This window comes from Cervus elaphus, chromosome 7, assembly GCF_910594005.1.
Source record: "Cervus elaphus chromosome 7, mCerEla1.1, whole genome shotgun sequence".
NCBI lineage: Eukaryota > Metazoa > Chordata > Mammalia > Artiodactyla > Cervidae > Cervus > Cervus elaphus.
The window spans coordinates 5,337,953-5,359,652 of NC_057821.1; the positions used below are offsets into that span (position 1 = coordinate 5,337,953).

General features: G+C 43.1%; 1 protein-coding gene across 17 annotated transcripts in view; it reads left to right on the forward strand.

The window, feature by feature from the left end:
• DST (dystonin) overlaps positions 1–19,156 on the forward strand; it is a 522,273-nt gene extending 503,117 nt beyond the window's left edge. For 7 of the 17 annotated variants that reach the window (XM_043907023.1, XM_043907022.1, XM_043907025.1 and 4 more), the window contains 13 exons: positions 238–426; positions 1,761–1,890; positions 3,497–3,660; positions 4,798–4,960; positions 6,470–6,624; positions 6,796–6,870; positions 7,853–7,870; positions 10,742–10,859; positions 11,961–12,032; positions 12,960–13,159; positions 13,748–13,858; positions 16,579–16,702; positions 17,899–19,156. In XM_043907023.1, coding sequence (XP_043762958.1) covers positions 238–426; positions 1,761–1,890; positions 3,497–3,660; positions 4,798–4,960; positions 6,470–6,624; positions 6,796–6,870; positions 7,853–7,870; positions 10,742–10,859; positions 11,961–12,032; positions 12,960–13,159; positions 13,748–13,858; positions 16,579–16,702; positions 17,899–18,161 — 1,782 coding nt within the window. In that variant the 3' untranslated portion in view covers positions 18,162–19,156. The remainder of the gene's footprint in view (positions 1–237; positions 427–1,760; positions 1,891–3,496; positions 3,661–4,797; positions 4,961–6,469; positions 6,625–6,795; positions 6,871–7,852; positions 7,871–10,741; positions 10,860–11,960; positions 12,033–12,959; positions 13,160–13,747; positions 13,859–16,578; positions 16,703–17,898) is intronic. The other 10 variants (XM_043907038.1, XM_043907032.1, XM_043907033.1 and 7 more) reach the window with 3 other exon arrangements.
• The last annotated feature ends 2,544 nt before the right edge of the window (positions 19,157–21,700 follow it).

Below are 21,700 nucleotides of genomic sequence, written 5' to 3' on the forward strand. Positions count from 1 at the left end.
CGACGCCTGGGTGATTGATGGCCTTCTTCCCTTCTGAGGGTGACCAGTATTGTAAAGGGTTCCCGTATCCTCCACCAGCTGGGTCTCGGGACCACTGATGGAATCTTGAAAAACTGGAGGAGTTATGCATCTAGCCGAGGGTGATCCTGATACACGTTTAAATTTTGTGTACTTAACACCCGTGAAATCATGCCCTAAGATAGAAGGGAGTGGGAGCAAGGTCTGTTTGTCCATCAGGTGCTGGCCTGGGCGAAGCAGCACCAGCAGAGATTGGCCGGCGCCCTGGCCGGGCTCATCGCAAAGCAGGAGCTGCTGGAAGCCCTGCTGGCCTGGCTGCAATGGGCTGAAACCACGCTGAGCGAGAGGGACAAGGAGGTCATCCCCCAGGAGATCGAAGAGGTGAAAGCCCTCATCGCGGAGCACCAGGTAACAGACGTCACCCCAGCCCGCCTTCTCGGGCCTTCTCAGGAGAAGACCGTGTGCTCATGTTCACTTCCTCAGCCCTTACCCACTGTGTCTGACTCCTCCCCGGCCCTGGAGCTTCTCTCGCTTTGCTGGGGTCTCCTGCCCTTTTCAGATGCTCTTTCCTCTTGGCCCCATCAGGGCGCTCCCCTTGGATGGGCTCTCCCCCTGGCCACCCCCTACTCCCTTGGCGGGCGGCTCTCCCTGCATTTTGTCCCCAGGTCCGCCCCTCCCCTTCTGCACCCCCATAGCCACCTCACCTGTCTTGTTCACTGGTCCATGTTTGCATCTTCTACTGTCTGCTCTCAGCATCTCACAAGAAGCCCGCCAGTCCTTCAGACACATCTCATCTCAGTGGGAACATATGGTCTCACTCAAAAAAGTGTCAGGTTCGGAAGTGATGGGCATCATGCTGACCTGCTGTTTGCTCATTCATTTCTTTAATGTGCATTTAGGGAGATCACTGAGTGTCAGATTACTTCGCTAAACCATTAACAGTGCGATCGTATTTTAATAGAGATATAAGATTTCAGTGCCTGTGTGGCCCTGAAGCGTCTCTGGCATCTGCAGTGTTAAAGTGATCAGTGTTCTCCAGGGTGATGGACATTCTGCAAACGTGCTTCTTCACTTTTCTCACTTTTGTCTGCTTCCTCCTTTTCCCATAATTTTTACCAGTCTCTGCCTTTGCCACCGATTTCGTATACAGGGACACATGATGAATCATGATCATAAGCCCAAGAAGATGAGACAAATGGCAAGAGAGCCAAACCTTTTAAATATAAACTTGAGCCCGGAGGGCCCTCACTGGTAGAGCCCATTTATTGATAGGGATATTTGAGATGTTTCCACATTTAATGTGAATGCTTTCTGTCACTGTATATCAAAGACATCTTAAACATTTTGGATATGTCGGTGAGATGTGTCCCTAGATAGCCCCACTGCCGAGCACACAGATACTCACTTTGAGACTCTTCAGGGGGAGCGGGACGCTTGGTCCCAGCCGGTCACAGACAGGGTGTGTTCGTCATCCACTGCTCCCGGGGTGGTCTTCAAGCGAGAACAAATCGCTTTTGAAACACTGTCCTTTATTAACCTGTAACACTTCGTAGTCTTTAGAAGTAAGTAAATGCTGTATGTTAAGGGGGTTAGATTTTTTTCCCCGTGGGTAAAACATGCTATTTTATTCTTTTTTCAGAAATTGTAGTGTGGTCCTTTTATTCTCTCTCTTTTTCGTTCATTTCTCAAGGTAGCGTTCACTGACAGGCTTGTATTTGGTTGGTGTCACTGCTTTCTTTCAGACCTTCATGGAGGAGATGACCAGGAAGCAGCCCGACGTGGACAGAGTCACCAAGACCTACAAGCGGAGGGCGGCAGACCCCTCCTCCTTGCAGTCCCACATCCCGGTCCTGGACAAGGGGCGCGCAGGACGTAAGCGGGGCCGTTTCCTTAAAACGAGGATGCCGATACATGAAAGTTAACTTCCTTTTATTTTGAGTTACGGTTTGACATTTTGGAGGCATAGGTGATTCTACACGAGCTCTCAATAACAAAAGGTTTTCTTGAAAGAAAACATGGGCTAAGTATTACAGCAACTTATTTAAAAATAAAGAAAAAGGTAAATCCAGGTCTCTGTATGTAACCTTATTTGCTTGAAATGTATCTTTAAGATTAGCCAGAAGAAATTAGAAAGATTTGCAACAAGAACAGAAATCATCAACCCCTTTGAAATGACTCATTCTGCTTCTAGTATGTAAATAACCTTTAAGTGGAGTGGAATAGGAATAGGAATGACCGTGACCTAACTGTTCACTAGTAACCAGTAATCTGATTGATTTTGCTCACGGTCATATGACTTCAGGCTCTATTTACTGGCTTCCCAGCCTGTCTTGACCCAAAAAAATGACATTAAATTCAATAATTGCTTGGATAAGATTTAGAAGAAGCACAATTTATACCAATTTGTGATTTTCTGAACAGTGTCTTAGTAAAACAAAAAGAAAAAATGGTTTGGGGTCTGCCATGGTAAGAAAGTGGTTATGGACTCCGCATGCGGAGTGCTCAGTTGTCCTGTGGCCCCCTGCCCCCCCAGCTGGATCATGCAACCTTGGACCTGTTACCTAAACGCTTTCTGAACCTCAGTTTTCTCATCTGTAAAAGGGGAGGATTGTAACCTGCTTGGACTGTGGTGAGGATTCAGTTTAACTACTATGTGTGAAGTGTTCAGCGTGCTTCCTTTCCTGGAACTGTTGTTAAATGCTCATTAAATATTAGCTATTGATATCTCTGTACAGCCCCGTGGGGGTTAGGAAATCTAGGCAAATCTCAGCCTGGACACTACCTTCCTATGTACAAGCTGAGGCCAGTGATGTGTTTTTCCAGCTCACGCTGAGCCGTTTAGTTAGATGAGGAAACGGTGACATTATGGAAGCCTGTAAATGATAGAAAGAGGGAGGAAGCTTGAGGAGGGCGGTAAGTTGGGACGTGAGATAGTGTTCAGGGGACTGCCTCCACAGGAAAGGGGCCTGGAGGAATCGGGCTGTCTCACACCTGGTGGTCGGTTTGGGGTCTGCGGGGGTCTCACTGACTGCGGCGCCCCGGTACCGCCTGCCCGCACCTGCCGTCCTCGTAGGCTCAGCCGCTTAGTCACAGCCAGGTCTCTGGAGCTGAGTCACAGACAGCACTGCCCTGAGGAGGTAGCCAAGAGGAAGAAGGCAGGGTGCTTCTTTGTCCCTCAAGTGGCCCAGAATTCAGGTTGAAAAGTGTTTGAAGTGTCAGTGTATTGAGAGAGCGTTCTAGTACCTCAGGGCTCCTGTCAAGATACATTAAAATGCCTCCGTCTCTGAACAGTATGTGATCCCTGTTAAGTAAAACGCATTTGGACCCTGATACTGCACTTCACCTCCATCAGAGTTTCTACTCATCACAGTCAGTAGTGAAGTTGGTTCACTCTGAATGAGGAGCAGGAGAGGTCAGACCTTAACACCTTCCAAACCCCTGGAGACTTCGCCATCCTAATCAAGTTGTGTTTTAACAGGTAAACGCCTCCCAGCCCCAAGCTTCTATCCCTCTGGATCACAGACGCAAATTGAAACCAAAAATCCCAGGGTCAACTTACTGGTGAGCAAGTGGCAGCAAGTCTGGCTTCTTGCCTTAGAAAGGAGGAGGAAGCTTAACGACGCCTTGGACAGGCTGGAGGAGGTGAGGAGACTTGTGTTCGCCACCATAATGTCATTTGCCTGCATTCACCAGAACACATTGCCAAAATCTTGATTTTTTTTCAACATTTCTGGTAATCGATAAACTGTTCATGTCAGAGTGCATATTTTATTAACATTTCTAAAATTAATGCCGCAAGTATGAATGTTTTTATGGAGAACAAACCCATGATAGATGGGCTTTGGATTTAAGGGATCAAAGTCAAAAACAGATACGTTGTAACATAATAAGAAGGTGCTGTCTTAGGAAAAGGTCTGGTTTGACATGTTTGTTGGTGGCATCACCTAGCAACTGTAATCATTTATAATGCAGATCTTTTAATTATACATACTCTGATCTGAGGCTCTTAGAGTTTCCGATTCTGGAGTTGGTGAATGTTTAAAATGTGGGAGTTGAGAGCGCCTGGCGGCGGAGAGCTCAAGGGGTTAATGGGTTGTGCTGAGCTGGGCCTGCTCCCCAGGGGCACAGAGCTATGTCCTCATGGGTCACAGCACCTTTGTGCCTTTGCTGTTACCAAAAAATTTTCATTTGACATTTTGAGTTTTGTTCCTTCTACTAAGTAAAGAACAGAACAGTGGCAGTAATGAAAATAAACTTTACAGGATAAGCATTGAGGCCCCCTTTACAAGATGATGTCTCTCTTGGAAAGAACACTGTGTGTGTGTTGTCTAGATGATCATCAAAAATAGTGTTAATCATGTTGTATCAGATAAAATTCTTGTTATCTAGAGCAGCAGTCCCCAACGTTTTTGGCACCAGGGATCAATTTCGTGGAAGAGAGTTTTTCCACAGACTGGGGTGGGGATTGGTTTCAGAATGATTCAAGCATGTTACGTTTATTGTGCACTTGATTTCTATTATTATTGCATAAGTTCCACCTTAGCTCATCAAGGAATAGATCCCAGAGACTGGGGACCCTTGAATCTAGAGGATCATTAAAAATAATGGCAATTCATATTCTATAAGATACAATTTTTTTTCTAGAGGACCATTAAAAATAATGTTAATATCATATAAAATTTTTGTTGTCTAGAGGATCGTTAAGAATCACACTCATGTTGTATAAGATGTAATTTGAGCACAGTAGTCACTCAGCAAAATGCCTATTGCCCTTTTCAGCTTAGAGAATTTGCCAACTTTGACTTTGATGTCTGGCGCAAAAAGTACATGCGCTGGATGAACCACAAGAAATCTCGAGTGATGGACTTTTTCAGGAGGATCGATAAAGATCAGGATGGGAAAATAACCCGACAAGAGTTTATTGACGGAATCCTTTCCTCAAGTAAGTCCCAAGTGAGGTGGCCAGAATAAATGTAGTTTTTTAAGAAAATGAGCACAGTTTTAAGTTTTGGAGCTAGCAATCTTATGTTACTAATAAAGCATCACCTTTAAATTTGGCTTTGAAATCATTGCCCTCAAAAAAACAAACAAAAAAAACTGTTCTTGGTTAAAATGTATGGCTTTGGAGGCAGGCACACTTACTAGTTGTGTCAACCACAGATAATCTGGCAGTGGGTAATCAGGTTAATAATTCTTAATTCTTAGACTGTGTTGCCTGGCATAAAATGGGCAGTCAGTAAATGCAAGGCAGTCCCTCTTTTTTGTTGTTCACACTCTAATCTAATATTGTCATTAGTAGGAAATTACAAGGCTATAAAAATTCTTAAAAGTACGTGCCCCCTTCGTTGATAGATTAGTTTGATCCTGTGTTTGTGATTTCTCTGGCAGAGGTTACCAGAAACCATTCTCAAAGTAAATTTCATGTAGATTATTCCATAAGTGGTACTTGAACCATATGAAATCTGCTAATCTTAAATAGATTTTAGCCTAGAAAAATAGCCACTAAAGAAGATTCAAATAGTAAATAAGGGTAAATTTAGGCCACATGTACAGTGGTTGTGCTTATGTTATATAAATCAATTTTTTTTTTCTTTTTAAAGATTTTATTATATTTGATCATTTAACTGGCCACACTGCAATTCAGATGTACAACCGAGAATGTCTCGAGGCAGAATTAACAAGTTAATGCTACTTACTTTTTTTTAAGACTTAAATCTTTGGGGGGACTTGCCTGGGGGTTCATTGGTTAAAACTCTGCACTTCCACTGCAGGGGTCGTGTGGATTCAGTTTCTTGGTCAGGCAACTAAGATCCTCCAAACGAGCCACACAAGGACGCAAAAACAAAAACAAAAAAACCCACACAAATCTTTTTGGTAGAATTTTATTATAAGTGGAAGGTCTTATCAATGTTCATTTGGAGTAGAGTGTACTGAGAATATCCTAATTATTACTCGTATGTGAAATCTAAACAAAAAGTCAGACTCAGAGAAACATGGCAGGCAAGTGTTTGGCTGGGAGGTGGGGGAGAGGCTGGTACGAGGGTACAAATTTCCAGATATAAAATTAATAAGGCCTGAAGATCTAATGTATGACTATGGTTATATATATATATATATATATATAAAACATGTTTGATTATATATGTATAACATATTCTTATATACATAAATATAACACACACACATACACATATACATTTATGTAACATGGTGACTATGATTGATAACATGTATAGATTGGAATTTGCTGAAAGAGTAAAATTTACTCTTACCAAAAAAAAAGTGCAAAAGATAAATATGTTAGGTGATGGATGTGTTAACTAGATGAGAGGAATCCCTCCACAGTGTACATATATCACATTAATATGGTTTCATCTTAAATACCTTGCAGTTTCATTTGTCAGTGATCCCTCACTAATGCTACTTACTATTGTTTTGAAACTGTTAAAAGAGTTCCCTACCAGCCGCCTGGAGATGAGTGCGGTTGCAGACATCTTCGACAGAGATGGAGACGGGTACATTGACTACTATGAATTTGTGGCTGCCCTTCACCCAAATAAGGATGCATACAAACCCGTCACTGATGCCGACAAAATCGAAGATGAGGTATTGCTTGCCCTTGTACTGCATGCAGTGGTCACCTCGTGTTCCGCCCGGATACCCTGCACAATTGATGCTGCTGCTTTATTTCCACATTTCGTTGTTACATAACGGTTTTAAGGGTGCCACGATGTGATATTAACCTTAGAGTGACTATTTTATCGTTGCTTCTGGCAGGTGACAAGGCAGGTAGCTAAATGCAAGTGTGCAAAACGATTCCAGGTTGAGCAGATTGGAGACAACAAATACAGGGTGAGTTTCCAAAACAGCCGCGAGGTCTACTTAAAGGACGAGTGGAATGTGATCTGTATTGCTTCCCAGGAGTGCTAATGACTTATTTTTACCATCTGTCAAAGGGTATTGGTATGTGAAATTCCAGGTTTTGTAACTTTAAATGATACAAAGATAGCTTGTTATATATTAGGACATATCTTTGATAAGTACAAGATGTCCATTCAAGGAGAAAAATATTCACAGGAAAATACATCTTGTATATTTAGGTTGCTTCATATTACTTCATAATCTATTTTATTATGATCAGAGGTAAGTTGTCATACTTTCAGTAACAAAACTATTCCAAGCTAGGAAGCGAGCGAAGTTAAAATGTTGACTTGTTTTTATAAATGTGAGAAAGAGGCAGTGTTGTCCTCTGATGCAGACATTTTTTAAAAATTGAAATCTCAATAACTCAGTTTACCTTCTTTCAAAACAATTACTTGAAAGCACTTGTGACTTAGTCACACTTTCTCTATCGTTTTTTTTCCCTCTTTTTTTGGAACATCTCTTATTTGTAGTAGCTAGATAGGAAATGTGCTGGGTTTCCCTCCTATAGTCTGTTACTTAGAAATGAAACAGTATTCATTTTGTTTTTGTATTTCCGCATTGAAAAATATTCATCTATTGGGCTTGCCAAAAAGTTTGCTCACGTTTTTCCGTATGATGGCACGGGAAAACCCAAATGAACTTTTTAGCCAACCCAGTAGACGTTTGAATTCTTACCTTAAGTTTGAAACCCAAAGACTTTCCAAAAAACTTGCATAGAAAATTTTCTGATTATTTGGTTTGAAGTTGGGAAAAATGGGTACCTGCACATCTCTAAACTAGATACTATATCCAGAATCCCAAAGTGTGAGAGAGAGAGTGTGAGAGTGTGTGTGTGTTTTCTGGAGTCATATGAAAAGTTTCCTATTGAACTAATTGTGTCTTTCTTCCATTTTTCATTTTTTTTTATCAGTTCTTCCTGGGAAATCAGGTATAAACCAGTGGAATGTATTCTCAAGTTCCGAATGGTTTTTTTTTTTTTAACTTTAATTCATAGTCATTAAAGCTTGCCCTGGCCAATCTTCCCCATGCTGCCCCCCTAGCTACTACATTGTTGGTTGGCGTGGTGTTTCTGTCAACGCTGTAAGCGTCCTTGATCCAGGACGCCTTTTTGCTTTGTGTCTCTGAGGAGATTACCTTCAAGCAAACCAGATAATCAGTTGTGGTTTGGCTAGGCACGGTGTGGCAAGTGCGTTTTCAGTCCTGTCTTTGGTGATCCCGCTCCCGCCTGCCATAGGCAGCTAGCTACTCCTCACAGCACAGACTTGACTGTTCAGTCTCCGGGCGGGCTTGCTGGTGCTGGGCCGTGAGGAGGAGGCGGTTCTGAGCAGGGCATGGGAATGGGGCCAGCCTCTGGCAGTGACCCGGGAGGACAGCTCAGCGCGGGCAGCACGTCACTCGGCCTTGGGGATGGTTTTCCCCAGAGCAGCCGTCATCCGTGTGCCCTGGTTCATCGAGTTAGGGCTTTGCATCCCGAGTAGAAAGTCGTCCTGCCGGTCTTAAATGATACAAACCCCTGTGAGGAACTGTTTCTCTTGTGACTTGCACGAAATCCTAGCCGTACTTTAGGCCATTTTGACCTCAGATTTAAGTCAGAATAGACTGCCCAAGATAAGAATTTTAGAACTAAAGACAAGAGAAATCATATTTTGATTTAAACAAGGAGAGTTTTGTTTTTTTTTTTTTTTAACTCTGTGCTTTTGCAAACAGTCGTGCTATTTGTGATACCTGGCCATTTGTGTGTGCTATTGCTTCAGTGGTGTCTGACTCTATGCCACCTCGTAGACGACAGCCCACCAGGCCCCTCTGTCCAGGGGATTCTCCCGGCAAGAATACGGGAGTGGATTGCCATCCCCTCCTCCAGAATATCTGACCATATCTGTAGATATTACTCTGCTCCTCGGTTTCTAAGTTGGATTAAATCTTAAGTTTCATATTACCAAGTATCATTTACTGCAAGGAAATTATTTTTTCAAATAAAAATTTTAAGTCATTTTGAATAGATGTTTTGAAACCTTCCATTAGTTTGCATAAGAAGTTACTTTCCCTTTCTTGTTATTTTCTAAGTTAGTAATTGTGACAGCATCTTTTACTTTTGGAAAGGATGAAATGACCCAAAAGGTTTAAGTCACTGAAAACACAAACAACAACATTATGTATTTTTTCTTTCAAGTTAGCTGTTGAAAAAATCAGGGAAATTCTAAAGACAATAGTACCTGTGAGAATGCCATCTCAAAATTTAAACTTATTCATATTTATTATGATGGAAATAAATTGAAATATCATCTCTATAAAATAAATATTTTACATTATTTATATGTGATATAAATATTTATCTTTATCCTTAAAGCTTGTTTTCAATGTAATCTTGGACCAAAAGTGTATGGTCTGATTATCTGGTTCCTTAAGGGTAATTTTCTTTGAATCCCCTCCTTCCCTTTGCTTATTAGCAGCACCAGATTTTTTCTAACAAATTAAATATGTATTTTGATTTTTAAATTTTAATTTACAATTCACGAGCAGGTTCAATTACAGGAGAGTTGAAATCTCAAGGCTTAAAAACCATTTTAGAAAAAGCGATGTAAAAAGGTTTGCTGTGACTGTCTGAGTCCCACTGGTACATTTTACATGCTTTCTGGCTCCTTCTGAGTTTCAGGGTCTGGGATGGTTGGCTTTGTTCTAGTGTTCCCTTCCTGAAACTCAGCGTTAAAATTTATGAAAAGCAACAAATTGTTGCTGTTTCAGGTTTTTCTATTTATCTTTCAGGAGCCCAGACAAATAGTCACAATTGTATGTTCCCTGCCTTAAAAAGAAGCTCTTTATGTCAACTTGACTGTTGATTTTACTATGGTATCTGCCAGGTTGGCAACCGTGAAATTCAGTCTGGTGGTTTTTGTAAGTTGGTCATGAGCTTGTTAGAAATGATTTAAGGGTAGAAAATCATTTCTCATGGGCTTTCATAGTAAATAAACCTTATGATCAGAAACTGCCTGCAGCCTAGGTGTGTATTCAAGAGTTGAAGAATTTGTAGCATATCTGAGTGATCGGAGATCCACTGAGAGAGCAGGAAAAGACAAGTGCTTCTCAGTGTCAGCAATTTTGATGCATACAGCTTTAAAGAAAGCCTTTTAGATTTGAAAGCTGTATCATTCCTCATGTGTCAGTGTCTGTCCAAATATGACAGTAATCTAAAATGGCATGTTAATCCAGCCTTTACAAGTTAGCCTACCAGATAATTAGTGATGCAGAAATTTTATTTAACTGTAAAATTTTCATTAGTCATGATCATTTACTGTCTCTTTCTCTAAGTCAGAACTGCTTAGAGAAAGCAGATGAGTTTATGAAGATTTCTGCCACAGATTTCCAACAGCTTTAGGTGTAAGAGGAGGTTTTCCTGAAGAATCAGAGTTTATTAAATTTTCTTTAGGATCATGTTGCCTCCTGGAAGCAACAGGAGACGGATCAGTGCTTATTTTCATGACTGTGTTTAATCTCTAGAAACATTTTTCAATTACTTTCTTACTAATGTTGCTTCTGTCATAAGAGAGAAAAATCATTTTTAGAAGAAAGCTTCAGGATTACACGTGATAACCTTCATCATCTTTTTTCACACTGTTTCCTCTGGGCTAAATCAGCATGCAGCCGTCTAACGCAGATCATGACAAACCCCTCTCTCTGAGATTTTACTAATCGCTGCGAACTAAGCAGGAAGTTAGAGTTGGTTGCTTATAGCAGATCGCACTTCCTGCCGTGGTTGAGACTTACCCTGGACATTAGAGGCTCTTCTCTCTTCCTCCCCCAGTTTGGAGACTCGCAGCAGCTCCGGCTCGTCCGAATCCTGCGCAGCACCGTGATGGTTCGCGTTGGAGGTGGATGGATGGCGCTCGACGAGTTCCTGGTGAAGAACGACCCTTGCCGGGGTAAGGAGGCGCTTACCATCAGGGTAGTAGCCCTGTGCAAGTCTGTCCATCTTGTGTTATTTTCCAGCATCAAAACCATACTGGGGTGTACACCCGAAACTATCATCATATTGTTAATCAACTCCAATATATAAAGTAAAACGCTTTTTAAAAGTTAGCTAAAAATAACTTACTGAGGCTTATTTTGGTCATATGTTATCGGGTTGGCTAAAAAGTTTGCTTGGGTTTGCCCATAAGACATTATGGAAAAACCCAAACGAACTTCTTAGTGAGCCCAGAACAACAGTGAATGTTCACATTGGTCTGTCAGCCTGAAGTTCCCAAAGAACTTGGGGCAGTCATGTAAAATGTGTTCCTCTCTCTCTTTTTTTCCCCCCACTTCTCCTGGATAACTAGGAGACTGGGAGATGGCAAACACTAGAATGTATTTTTCTGTATGAGACACCCCCCCATCTGCAGTTTTCAAAATGAGCAATTCTGCCAGCTAAGGACAGGATTTCCTCTGTCATTGAAAAGCAAAGTAAGAGGAGAGAAAATTGAGTGATGAAGATTGAAGATACTGTACAGAAGAAGTTTGAAAGCGAAAAGTTATTCTGAAATTAGGGAGAGGTGAGGAAGGCAGTATTGAAAAACTTTTAAAATAATAAGCTCCTGATGTGACTCTGAATTTTGAAGTTCTAGATCAGCGCCCTAAGAACGTGCACACACGCTGCACCGTAGCTCTCGGGTTCAGGCAGCCAGCCCGCTGGCCTCCCTGCTAGGCCACCGCGGGTGATTACACCTAAAGGAGTGAAGTAAAAGCAAATGCGCCCTTTTGTTTTGTATTTTGGAAGCAGTGCAGTCTAAGGTAGTACAGCTCCATTTATGAAACAAGGGAGAAGGCAGAGTGCTCTGTGTGGTTGCCTGAGAAAGGCAAAGCCCGGGGCAGAGTCTTCCAGGTGCATTTTTCCTCCCGAGTCAGCCTGTGCCTGCTTCTCTTCTTCTAAACCATGCACTAAAGGCCCGACCTGAGCGACCTTGGCGTAGTCAACCACTGTGCTGTTTCTTCTTCTGCTAACAGTTCTCTTGAATGTGATTGGTATCCTGTGTCATTTCTTCTAGTTCATCATCATGGGAGTAAAATGTTACGCTCGGAATCAAACTCTTCAATCACTACTACTCAGCCTACTATAGGTTGGCGACCCCTCTCTTTGCCTCACCCCTCTGGCCTCTCCTCTTTCCTCCTTGACATTCTTGCTTTCGTCGTTTGTTTTCAAATAACGCGCTTCATCAGTCACGTATGGCTTAACTCACATCCAACTGAGCTGGTGCTTCCAAATTGAAACTCTCGACATTGGACGCCATTCCAGTGTTGCAGACGCAGGGGTTGTGTCCGAGATCACACAGGCCAACGCCCTGCACGCGAGGTTCTGGCGGCACCTCTTGCGCATGCACATGTGTTGGTCTGAGTGTTGAATCACGGATGACCTCCCAGATCCTGCAGTCTGGCGTTTGTTATTTTGCATGTTGTAAAACCAGGTTTTTAAGGCATAAAATAAAAATACCAGCCGCCTTCTTGAAAGTCAAAAACCCGAAAGTTTATGTGTTGTCATCATGATGAATAACCCATCTCTCATTCTGTATAACTGTTCAATTAATCCTGATGGTGCCATATTGGTCTCAATCTCCTGACCTCAATAGAGCCTACAAAAGCCACAGTCCCTGCCTCCCCGGTCCCCTTGGGGTGGGGATGGCACAGGGAAACACTGCAGGCATCAGTAGCGGGTGGATTAACAGTGTTTGAGCATGAGCTTGTCATTTTCATGCTGACTCTCTCTTTAATAGTGGTTCCTCTTGCTGGTGTCTAGTGTTAGAATAAACACACTTTTATTTTTTTCTTCCCCCAACTTACTTGTATCCAAAAGGAATGCATTGTAAAGGAATGCATTTGACTTTTTGTGATGCTGAGTTGGAGTTGGCATGGCAAAAAGGTGTTCTTGCAATCCTCCACGTGGTCTGTGGTGCCGGTGGCGATCTTCCCCTCACATGACTGAAGCCCTCTTTTTTTTTTTTCCCCTTCCTCTCCTGTGTGTGCGCCTTGTCGCGTGTTCCACCATCCAGCTAAAGGAAGGACGAACATGGAACTGCGGGAGAAGTTCATCTTGGCAGATGGAACCACTCAGGGCATGGCTGCCTTCCGGCCGCGGGGCCGGAGGTCCAGGCCCTCGTCCCGGGCGGCCTCGCCCAACCGGTCCACGTCCGTGTCCAGCCAGGCCGGCCAGGCCGCCTCCCCGCAAGTCCCCGCCAGCAGCACACCCAAGGTAGGACGCGTTTTCTCCTCCTCTGCACTCCCAGTCCAGAGCAGCAGTCCCCGCCTCTGGGATCTAATGTCCGATGTTCTGTGGTGAGGCTGCTGTAATAACAAATAGGAATAAAGTACGCAGTTCATGCAATGCTCTTGAATCATCCCCAAACCAGTGCCTGGTGCCAGATTGCTGGCTGGGGAGTGCTGTGCCAGAGTATGCTTTCCAATGTTTGGGGTTCCTAGAATTTGTAGGACCAGCTTTCTCCAGATGTGTCCCTTATCACAATATGGATGATGCAGGATTAAATATATATGTGTGTGTGTGTGTGTATATATATATATATTTTTTTTTTTTTTTTGTATGCCTTTGCCTTATGGCCCATATAGAGACAATCTGTTCGGAGACTTTGATACCTTTTAGACTGGTTTTTCTTTTTAAAGCTTCATTCATGTTTTTGGTGTGTATAATTTGCCATCAGACCTTTCCATTTGTTTTTAATGATGATCATTCTTACTGCAAAATGAGTGGCTGTGAATCTCTCTTTCCATGGCTTTGCTTTTTATCCACCGTCCTTCACGTTTGATTTGCCATTGTTCCATACAGATTCTCCATCCTTTAACACGCAATTACGGTAAACCCTGGTTGACAAACAGCAAGGTGTCAACTCCCTGTAAACCAGCTGAGTGCCCTGACTTTCCCGTGTCATCTCCAGAGGTATCGTAAGGCCCCAGAGTCCAGCCTAACAGCTGCCTTTAACTGAAACAATCACCTACTAATCCTGCCTCACCTTATAACTGCACTGTTGATAATACTGTGTCTTTTTGAAGACTTCTGTGTAATAAGTCTCAACCCAGCATTTCCAGGCAGACACGAGAGTAAGGGGTCAACAGAAAAGACGGCTTGTAGCTCCTTAACCTTGCCACCAGTGCGGGCTCTTGACCTCTTTTGCTTTTTGTTCTCCTGCTCATCCTTAATTTTGCTTTTCTCCCCTGGGAGAGTGAAGTACAGGAGATATACCCAGACCTGAGTCCAGTTTCTTTTCAAGCTGATGGTGTCCTTCTGCTTCTAGACAGAATTTCAGCAAGAGATACTGTAATCCTTTTTAGGAGAGAGTGAAAGGCAGTGTCATTTGCAAGAGAATCACTTAAAAGAATGTGGATTGAGTTTTCTCTCTGGGCAAGGTCCTTCTGACTGTCTGGTATGTTTATTTCTGTCCAGGAACACTGGGTGGTTGAGACATAAGCCTTTTAGTCATCAGTGCAGGGGGTCAGGGGCTCAGGCAGGCACAAAATTATCTCTCATGCTCAAAAGGTGTGTCTTTATTAGACTTAGTGCTTTTTAGTCAGTATGCTCTTTTTTAAATACATGCTCTATGGGGATAAGATATTTAGGTGATATAAAATTTGCCAAGATTAGCTCCTGTATCAGATCATTTATGTTCAACTGGAAGTCAACTGTATGTCTTTTAAAGAAACTTCTCTGTAAAATGATAAACATATGCACATATTTGACCAGAATCACAAGAATTGGGTGGGGGAGAATCTCTAAATAACTGTCCCTGAAACCAAGGAGGCATTTCATATTAAAGACAAGGACTTTTGGATGCAAGTAACTTGGTACCTCTCGAAAGCCTTTTATGCTTTTCCAAAACTCTTTCTCACGTATTATTTAACCCTCACACCCATAATGAGAGGCTGGCAGAGGAAATGTCATTGCCCTCCTGAGATCGAAATGATGGAAATGGAAATTGCTGATGGCTGTAGACTCGGGGCACAAACCCGTCCTCATCCCCCAGCCCCTTGTCCCTCTCCCTTCCCCCGAGTGAGCGATGTGATTTAGTATCATAGGTTCTGTCTCAAGGTGTCACTTCTGATGGATCTGTTGTGACCAGAACTGAAAGCAGTGGTGGGAACCTTATGTGAGACGTTTGTTTTACACTTGATCTTAGCCAAAAGGCCGAGAAGCGGTGAGACATTTGTTTTAAACATTTAGGGCTGTGCTACTCCGTTAGTTCAAGTTTGTAAAAAGTGGAAACCCCCCCAAATTACAAAAGTCTTTAGGTAATAGAACACTAGGTGTGATTTCAGGTAGCCTCATGAGACAAAACAGCAGTATCCTTCCATGGAGGGGTCTCTCAGAGGACGGGGTAGCTTTGTGACCATAAATGAAGCACATCAAGGCACCTGACGAGTGCTTCTGGTGTTCCGTGGGAAGGGGCTGTCACCTCGCATAGTATGTCTCATCACCTGCGAGTCCTCACTCTCTCTTGGGTTGCTGAGATTCCAAGGTAGGGATTTAGCTGGAGCAGAGCTGTCAGAGTTCATTTGGGCAAGTTACTGCCCTCCTCAGGCCCTCCTTTTTCATGATTGTGAAAAAGTGATTAGGTAAGTGTGAGGATTGATTGTGGTTAGATGTGTGATAATATTTTGAACACTCAAGTAATCTATGTATATGAACTCTATTTACATTCTATGCTAAGATGTATAGAGAGAATATGTAAATGAACTATGAATATCAGTAATATTAATAAATTGCAAGTCTGATGTATCACGTCTTACATATGCTTTATTAAGCATTTAAAAGTATTTGATAAAGGAAAATTAATTTTAAAAAGCACATATAATTATATAGATTTATTTCCTCTAAACAGCTCCCTGACTGTGAGCTCATTGAGGAATGCAATATCCTTATACTTCTCAGGAGATTTGTTTTTTCTTTTTTTAACTTTGGGAGAATTTTCAAAAGGTTGTAGTGATGAAGAAAAAGTGCAATGATTTTAGACTTATAATAAAAATTTCATAGTTGTGATTGCTTGAATGCTTGTAAGGATTTTAAGAGAATCATCCCAAAAGGTTGCCTAGGTATCTTGTGTGTAAGGACCATAGAAGGTGATGGGGCCAAGAGATAAAAGTGACGTCTTACAGATTAATAAAATGTCACTTTGGGGGGCCATTTTGTTTGTTTAAATGATGGCTGTCTAAGCATTTCTTATTTTCTTTCTGTTCTGTTTATTTCTGACTTGGTCCCTAAAAGCCTTGCAAGCAGCAGATAATCCAAACACAATTTTTCAGAGCCCCATCTTCTCTCTGTACCATGCAATCACCATCCTCGTTTTCTGGCTGAACTCTGAACTCTGTGATATTCACTGACTATCTGGAGAGATACTAACACACTCACAGTTTGTTGCCTGGGGTAATCTCCATTTTCATATCTTCTCTCCAACATGGACTCACCTCCTTTAGAGGGTTCCCTCTGAATTCAGGGAGAGAACAAGCAGTTAGTAGGTGGGAACCCAGGGCCTTGTTTAACCGATGGGCTCTCCCCTCCACCTCCCAAGTGTCAGCGGAGGGTTCCCACAGCCTGCGAAGCGGTGTCGGTGGAGGATCGTGGGACAAAGGCCGTGTCTGAAATGTCTTTTCCCTGATTAACCACAGGGGACGCCGATACAGGGAAGTAAACTCCGACTTCCGGGGTACTTGTCGGGGAAAGGCTTCCACTCCGGGGAGGACAGCGGCTTAATCACCACCGCAGCTGCCAGAGTGCGCACCCAGTTTGCCGGTGAGTCTGGGGTGTCTCCCCCCTGATGTGATCTAAAGGTGAGAGCCCCAGTTCTTCCTAGTCAGGGAAGACACACTGATGCTGCTGCGTGCTTCTGAAATGACAGGTGGTCCCAGCCATCCATTTAAGGTAGGGGATCAATGGGCCAGGGGAATAAAGGGACTCAAAAAATCCCTTTCAGAAAGTACCAGAGAAAGATGAGAGAGTGACTGTGGAATCAAAGAAAAGCTGCAACAGGATCTACCCCTTCAGGCCAGAAGGTCAGGCCTCCTTAGCTGCTCGATAATTGTGCTGGGCTCTGTTTTGGGTGGTTGGAAAATCCCAGCCACTCTGGTTCTGACCCCAGGTTCCTGAGCACAGCAAGCCTCAGTTCAGTTGCTCAGTCGTGTCCACTCTTTGTGACCCCATGAACCACAGCACGCCAGGCCTCCCTGTCCATCACCACCTCCCGGAGTTTACACAAACTCATGTTCATCAAGTCGGGGATGCCATCCAACCATCTCATCCTCTGTCGTCCCCTTCTCCTCCTGCCCTCAATCTTTCCCAGCATCAGGGTTTTCCCAGTGAGTCAGCTCTTCGCATCAGGTGGCCAAAGTATTGGAGTTTCAGCTTCAGCATCAGTCCTTCCAATGAACACCCAGGACTGATCTCCTTTAGGATGGGCTAGTTGGATTTCCTCCTGGTTCAAGGGACTCTCAAGAGTCTTTTCCAACACCACAGTTCAAAAGCATCAATTCTTCGGTGCTCAGCTTTCTTTATAGCAAGGCTGAAGCATCTTTAAACTTCCAGTTTTTTGTCTTCCGTCCCCTCTGCTTGAATTCCTTATCCGCGGGTAGAACGTGCACCGCGTGCATGCTCTGCGTGTGCACTGCACACTTCCCGAGGGCAGACCTGCCGCGCTTCGGAAAACACAGTGTCCAGTTCAGTACGTCTCATCCGTCCATCTGTGTCCAGTCAGTGGACTTCCCTTTTAGGTGGGTTGGCCCCCCACCTCCACTTCGTGTGTGTACCCAGCTTTTTGTACATTTCATCCACTTAAGGGTCGCAGCAAGGCCATAAAACCCACAGGTATTGCCTGAGCACCTCCTGGGTGTCCAGCAGACTAGCTGAGAGTGAATGTGGTGTTGAGCTTCGAGAACCGGTGGCAGTGGGACGCAGGCGGTAGGATGACCTGTCTCCGCCCTCTCTCTCCTCAGATCCCAGGAGGACCCCGAGCCGACCCGGGAGCCGAGCCGGCAGCAAAGCCGGCAGCCGGGCCAGCAGCCGCCGCGGCAGTGACGCCTCGGACTTCGACATCTCGGAGATCCAGTCCGCGTGCTCCGACGTGGAGACTGTCCCCCCGACACACAGGCCTACGCCCCGAGCAGGTTCTCGGCCGCCTGGAGCCAAGCCTTCCAAAATCCCCACGCCCCAGAGGAAATCACCTGCCAGCAAATTGGACAAGTCCTCCAAGAGATAGTGCAGTTGGTTCCGCCGTGGCCCTTCCTGAAGCCTTTACTATTTAAGTCTGAAAGATGTAACATATGATGTAGAGATTATTGTGAAATATTGCAAGAGGTGAGTTTAAAAATTCTGCAGATGGCCTTATCTGTGTATTTGTCTTTTTCTTTCCTCTGTGTGATTTTGGGTCGGATAGTCTGGGGTTGGACTCACACCCTCTGTGAGGCGGGAGAGAGAGTTTGACAGGCACAGAGGTTCCTACACTGAGCACACAGTACCTGAAGGTAAGTCCCCAGCCTCCCGACAGCCAGCCCTCCACTGGGAGCTCACATGAAGGATACCTCATGACACTTCCCTGCTTCTCTGCAAGCCCCGAAAAGCCAAAAGACACCCCCGGGGATCCGTTCCGAGACCATGTCAGTGTAAACTGCAAGATGGGGGGCAGAAAGACAGACACACCCACCACGGTTCTTATCCTCCTACCTGACAGAGAACTCACAGAAAATTCCTTTCTGCGCCTGCCCATGCTCTGAGATTCCCAGACTCTTGTGCGTTTCTGTGCCCGTGGCTTCGCCCGAGGCCAGAGGCCACCTGGACCTGAGACCTAGTACCCTGTAAGAGTATCATCATAAAGTGCATTCATCTAAATGTGAGGTTTTCTTTTGCTTGAGTGGACAGTAGCACCTGTACCATTGAACTCATTTTGTATCGAAGCAAGTTTGCTTGCAGAAAAGCTATGAAATAAAATATGTCCCTTAACTACATTGCTATGGAATTAATTTTTTTCCCCAGGGAAAAAAAAAATCAGTGTATTTTTTTATGAGCAAATATCCATTTGGAGTGACCAAAAGAGACTTAAAAATGGGTTTATTTTGATTTTCTCATCTGAAATAATCATGTTCTGGTATTATATCTATATTTAATAAATATATACCTTTTAATTTATTATGTATACTCACATACTATAGAAAGATGATATTATAGTATGCATTTAATAAAACATATTCACTTGAACATATGGAATAACTGATTCTTTAAAGTGAATTTTTTCCATTTATTTGTTTTAAATAAATGTTATATGGATGATATCTCTTTAGTAACAGTGTGATAGGCTAAGTTTGGGGGACAGAAACACGAGGATATAATATATAATGAGCAAATGATAAAAAAACATTCACCAGTCATTCTCCTTTTAATTCAGTAAGTACCAACCATGTGCCAGCCACTGTTGGTGACACTAAGCTTAAAGGGTCCCCAGCCCTCTTCTATTCAAAAGGGGAAAATTTAGTAAATCACTAAGAAACAGAGCTGAAAGCAGGGAATGTATGACAGGGTAATGTAGTTATATCCTCTTAGCCTGCATACATTTAAGAATCGAATGGTAGAGTTTTATTAAAAATGGCATCAAATGTGATTAGAAGGACATGACCAGTTATGACTTCCCTCAAGTCGCAGTGGTGGTATTCGGGTTCAAGGTGATAATCACGTGTTCCTCACATGGCCTTTATCATGGAGGACCTGGAGTCTCCACGGACAGAAATTCAGTACCACTTGCAAGTGACAAAAACTTCTTTCTCAAAGCATGGGCCTCAAGTGTGTGCCTTTGATGGGAAGCATAGTTCTAACCTAAGAGATCGTGTGTTGTAATTCATGCATTCGATTGTAAACACGTCATCTGAGAAGGCAGTTGAAGTTGTTGTTGCTCCTTTGGTGCTTTGAAGATGCTTACATGTCCAGAGACAAATTTAAGAACATAATTTTATCTCAGCTCGTTTGAATGCTGCCCCTGTTAAAGAGCTAGGGATTTTGCCTTTTTGTAACAGAAAAATAAGCTTTGGGAGAAGGGTAAGTGGTTTAAAATATTCCTGAGCGTCTTCAGGAGCTCTTCTCAGTTACTAGCAGTTGCCTTGTGGGGAACTTTTCACTCTCTCATGTCTGATGTTTATTTCCTCTTGAATGCTCATTTTCTGGAGCCTCATGCTGACTTCTGAGGTCCTTCCTCCTATAAACTGTCCTCCTCCTCCCTATGTACATTGTCTTCTCTTTTCCTCTTCTTCTGGTCTTTCTCTTTTTGTATTCTTTCCTTCTTATTTTAAAAACATGACATTGGAATGACTCGCAGCACTAAAAATCGGTGTAAAGATTGGGTCTGTTAAACTGAGGTATATTAAGAACTTTAAAAGACCTACAAAACAGAGACAGACTCACAGACATAGAGAACATGTTGGTGGTTGCCGTGCGGGTAGGGGTGGGAAGGGAAGGCCTGGGAGTATGGGGTTAACAGATGCAAACTATTATATATAGGATGGATAAACAAGATCCTACTACATAGTACAGTGAGCTATATTCAGTATCCTGGGATAAGCCATCATGGAAAAGAATATGACTATAAAATAGAATCAGTCTGCTGTACAGCGGAAATTAACACAACATCGTAAACGAACTATACTTCAATAAAATTTTTTTAAAAGAATTTTAAGAGTTTATTTGAGCAAACTCCAATTCTAATCAGGCGGCCCCAAACCAGAAGTGATTAGGAGTGTTCCACCAACTGGAGAACAGAGCAAGGACACTGCTGCATGGCCGCAGACCAGAGCCCCGCTGACCGCCTGTGGCCGGCTGTCCTCAGGCTTCCATCCCATAGCCTTGGCCGTATGGACTAGATCTGCAGGACCACCTGTTTCTTGGTTCACTCAGTGTCTTCCACAGATGTCAGGGTAGAGGAATGGGCCCTACGGAAAGGGACATGCCTTTTGAGTATGAAGGACTGGAAAAAACAAGGTGGCTAGCGTGGGAAAGGAGACCCGCCTTTGAACTGTACATCAGTTACATCTCAGCGCTGTATGTCAGTTACGTCTCAGTAAAACTGGACGGGAGAGAAGGTGAGGGAGTTACCTAACTGCACTGACTTACTGCTCTCAGCAAATTAGAAGCAACGGTGTCTTGCTTAAAGAAAGGGTCTTAGGTTAAGATGTTTCAAGGTTATGAGCCAAAAAGGTTTGAAATAGTTGAGACCAGGGCAGGTCTACAATTAGCCTCATCTTCAGAGTGCAGCCTGGTATAGGAATGCAAGGTAATCAAAATGTTTACAGACAAGCAAAAGCTAGAAGAATTCAGCACCAACAAACTAAGTATATAACAAATGCTAAAGGAACTTCTCTAGGGGGAAAGGAAAAGGCCACAACTAGAAACAAGAAAATTACAAAATGGGAAAGCTCACCAGTAAAGGCAAACATATAGTAAAAGCAGGAAATCATCAACACACAAATATATCAAAACCAGGCAGGAATCATGAGAGGAGGAGAGTACAAAGGCATGGTTTGAAATTGAGAGATCAACTTAAATTTTATATTTATATATATATGTATATATCAAGTTATATGTATTTGTGTCTATATATACACACATACATACATACTGCTGTATCAAAACCTTGTGGTAATCAAACCAAAAATCTCCAATAGGTACACAAAAAAGAAAAATAACCCAAACAGAATATTAAAGATAATCATCAAATCGCAAGAGAACAAAAGAGGAAGGGAAGATAAAAAGACCTAC